The sequence below is a fragment of the Varanus komodoensis genome, unplaced genomic scaffold, assembly GCF_004798865.1.
Source record: "Varanus komodoensis strain SLA01 unplaced genomic scaffold, ASM479886v1 scaffold48, whole genome shotgun sequence".
NCBI classification, from domain to species: Eukaryota; Metazoa; Chordata; class Lepidosauria; order Squamata; family Varanidae; genus Varanus; species Varanus komodoensis.
The window spans coordinates 393,442-393,967 of record NW_025336059.1 but is presented as its reverse complement, the minus strand read 5'-3'; the positions used below and the strand labels follow the sequence as shown (position 1 = coordinate 393,967).

The 526-nt window shown below is 71.9% G+C and overlaps 1 protein-coding gene across 1 annotated transcript in view; it reads left to right on the top strand.

The window, feature by feature from the left end:
- The window catches only part of IFFO2 (intermediate filament family orphan 2), a 17,610-nt gene that overhangs the window by 6,931 nt on the left and 10,153 nt on the right, over positions 1–526 (top strand). The window contains exon 6 of the mRNA XM_044445296.1: positions 22–164. Coding sequence (XP_044301231.1) covers positions 22–164 — 143 coding nt within the window. The remainder of the gene's footprint in view (positions 1–21; positions 165–526) is intronic.

Sequence of the window (526 nt, the reverse complement as noted above, 5' to 3'; positions counted from 1 at the left end):
CCCCCCCCCCCCCCCGCTCAGGTGGCCTCCAAGAAGAAGGAGCGCAGGCTGGCGTCGGACGAGGACCTCTCCGAGCAGGACGCGGACAACGCCCGCTTCGCGGAGGACGAGGTCAGCTGCTCCCTGAACATCACCGATGAGATGAAGAGGATGTTCAACCAGCTGTGAGTAGCCCGGCGGCCCAGGCGGCCCTGCTGCCAGACGGCACAAACGCCTCGCCTCCCCGCGCGTCCCGCTTTGCAGGAGGCCAGACGCCGCCCCCGGCCTCCCGTCTGCGGCCCGGCCCCGCTTCGCTTCCCGGGTTGGGCGGGGGCAGGCGCGCCGGGCCGATCTCGCCGGGGCGGGCAGCACCCCCGGGCCGGGTGCCAGCTCGGCCATCTCCACATTCGGGAAAAGCATCGCCATCTGACACACGGGGGGGGGGTGCTGGAACCAGCGTGCGTGTGCGCAAGGGGCTGAGGAGGGGGTCTGAGAGCCCCCAACCCCTGAGCAACCGTTGCTTTCCTGCAGTTCCCCCCCCCCCCCC